Source organism: Gobio gobio, assembly GCF_949357685.1.
Source record: "Gobio gobio genome assembly, chromosome: 8".
Lineage (NCBI taxonomy): Eukaryota > Metazoa > Chordata > Actinopteri > Cypriniformes > Gobionidae > Gobio > Gobio gobio.
This window is the reverse complement of record NC_137114.1, coordinates 628,474-630,906: the sequence shown is the minus strand read 5'-3', so window position 1 is coordinate 630,906 and position 2,433 is coordinate 628,474. Positions and strand designations below refer to the sequence as shown.

At 52.2% G+C, this 2,433-nt stretch overlaps 1 protein-coding gene across 1 annotated transcript; it reads left to right on the top strand.

Annotated features, from left to right (window-relative positions):
• Positions 1-1,261: 1,261 nt before the first annotated feature.
• On the top strand, positions 1,262-2,205 carry LOC307131136 (uncharacterized protein; the record flags this gene model as incomplete). Its single annotated transcript, XM_079824623.1, has 3 exons — positions 1,262-1,510; positions 1,613-1,984; positions 2,068-2,205. Exons 1-3 carry the CDS (start codon positions 1,328-1,330, stop codon positions 2,203-2,205), a joined length of 693 nt encoding a protein of 230 aa, XP_079680749.1. The 5' UTR covers positions 1,262-1,327.
• Between the last annotated feature and the right edge of the window lie 228 nt (positions 2,206-2,433).

Sequence of the window (2,433 nt, the reverse complement as noted above, 5' to 3'; positions counted from 1 at the left end):
AACCGCGTCTCGTTCCAATTTCCCCATCCACTTGTACCCGCGTTTCGTTCAAATTCCCCCATCCACTTGTAACCGCGTTTCATTCAAATCCCCCCATCCACTTGTAATCGTGTTTCGTTCCAATTTCTCCATCCGCGTGGAACCGCGTTTTCTTACCCCCCCCATCTAGCCTTTTCCTCGATCCGATTTCGCACTCGTGTGACATGAAGTTGGAACCCGTACGCTATAAAAGGCCCCTGCCCCGACAATCTTTGTCACTCACTTACATTTCACACATCTTTTTTGCACAACACGTTCTCATCACTAACTCACACTTTCACACATTCATTGCACCTCACGGTTCTTGACGCGTTTTATTTCGCTTTCATTTATTTCAAAAATGATTGTAGATTGCCCGATTTGTTTTAAAGCGTACAGCCAGCACTTAAGAGTGAGTCATGGTGTGAAAAACAAGGAGGAGCGGAAACTACTCCTCTCCATCCCATCCGGGAGGGTAGATGTCCGCAAAGGTACCTGCCCCGTGCCAGGCTGCGGCAAGCCGACCGCCCGGATGGACCGGCACCTCAAGGCCCACACAGAACTGACGCCCGTGGCCCGCCAGCAGGCCATGGACTCCCTCAAGAGGGCGAAGGTCCTCGCAGACCTGGCCAAGCTGCGGGCCAGTAACCCGACAGCTCCCATGTCCTCTGTGTTGGACCTCCAGGAGGACGGGGACGACCCTGTCTGCGCTCTGGGCGACGAGGACAGCAGGGCAGCAGCAGATATGATCCGCTCCGTCCGGTGAAGAGTGGTCATGCACGAGGTCAAAGTAAAGCAGGCCAAGGAGGGCCGCCTTATCCCCAAGTCCACTATCCGCCAGTGCCTGGCCAAGGCAAAGGTTGCCATCCCTGAGATCCTGGGTAAGTTTTTGACTCTGACCTCCAATACACAAACACACAGACACACACACACGCTTGACACTTCTCCCTCTTTTCACGCAGCCCGCCTCCGCCAGTCGCCGGAAAGGACCGACCAGTGGTCGTTGTACGGACACCTCACCGCATACTTTGCCTGCATTTACGGGCATCGCGGTGGGGTGTTCCAAAACATGACGATCCGGGAGGTCGAGGCGGCCAGGGACACATACAGGGATGGCTGGTATGTGATAAACGTGAGTGGTTTTATCTCTCTCTCTCTCTCTCTCTCTCTGCTACGTTCTTCTCTCTCTCTCTCTCTCTCTCTCTCTCTCTCTTACGCTTTGTCTCTGTTTCTGCAGACCCTTGCACATAAGACAAATCAAGCGTTCGGGGCGGCCCAGCTGGGTTTAACAGAGGAGGAATACGGGTGGATGACGGGGTTCCTGGAGCTGAGGCCCTATATGGTGGGGGGGTCCGACCCTACTTTTTTTTTCTTTACATCCAAGCCCAGCTCATGCAAAAATTTGAATCAGTACTTTCAGGAAGCATGGGCTGGGATGGGCCTCCCAGGAACCCTGAATTTTACGGACATTAGGACGTCCATCGCCACCCACGTAAGCGCACTACTGCACGGCCTTTTTCTCTATGTGAGTTTCTGAGGTGTGTGTGTGTGTGTTTGTTTGTTTCTAACTATGCCTTCCACTCTATCCGCACAGGGCAAGAACACTCATAACCCTGAGAACCGGCTCCAGCTGTCCCAATTTATGTGCCACGATACCTCCACGGCCGTCCGTTTCTACGCGCTGAACTTAAATGCCAAACAGGCGGGCGAGCACCGAAGCCTGTTTAATGTGGCCGTGGAGGGAGAGGACACCCCCCCGGGGTCCCCGAAGGCCCTCGAGCCTAGAAAAAGAAAGAGGCCAACCAAGCCCACCAGGCCAGCCAGGCCAACCCCCGCCAGCCCATCGTCCTCCACCAGCCCGTCGCCCTCTGCCAGCCCATCGTCCTCCACCAGCCCGTCGCCCTCTGCCAGCCCATCGTCCTCCGCCAGCCCGGGAGCGGAGGAGGATGTGGAAACTGCCGCTTCCGTAAGTCTGTCATTCTCATTGGTTGTTTAACCGTTTGTTGCCGTGTTTGCTGACTCTTTTTTTCTACTTCTCATTCTTTTCAGAAGGTACCCAGCACACCAAAGAAACAGAGGGTCCTGACTCCCAGAAATGGTTCGCCTTTTGTCATGCTGTCATCGATAAAGACAAAGACCCTCCGGATCTTGGCCAAGTGGATGAGAAAACCACCCCAGTTCTTTTAATTTGTTCCCCGTTTCCGTTCAGTGTGTTCCAAATAAAATGTTGAAAAATTCACTACTGTCATGTCTTTTTTCGGCTGCAAAACAAATGTCTCATACACATTTAATTTAAAGAAAAGAATGTTAACAAATTAATTGTAAAAAAATAATAATAATAATCTGAATTCTCGGAAACTGTTGCATGGTTTCTGGGAATCACATATGGTAAAGTACACCGATCTGTTAGGGGGG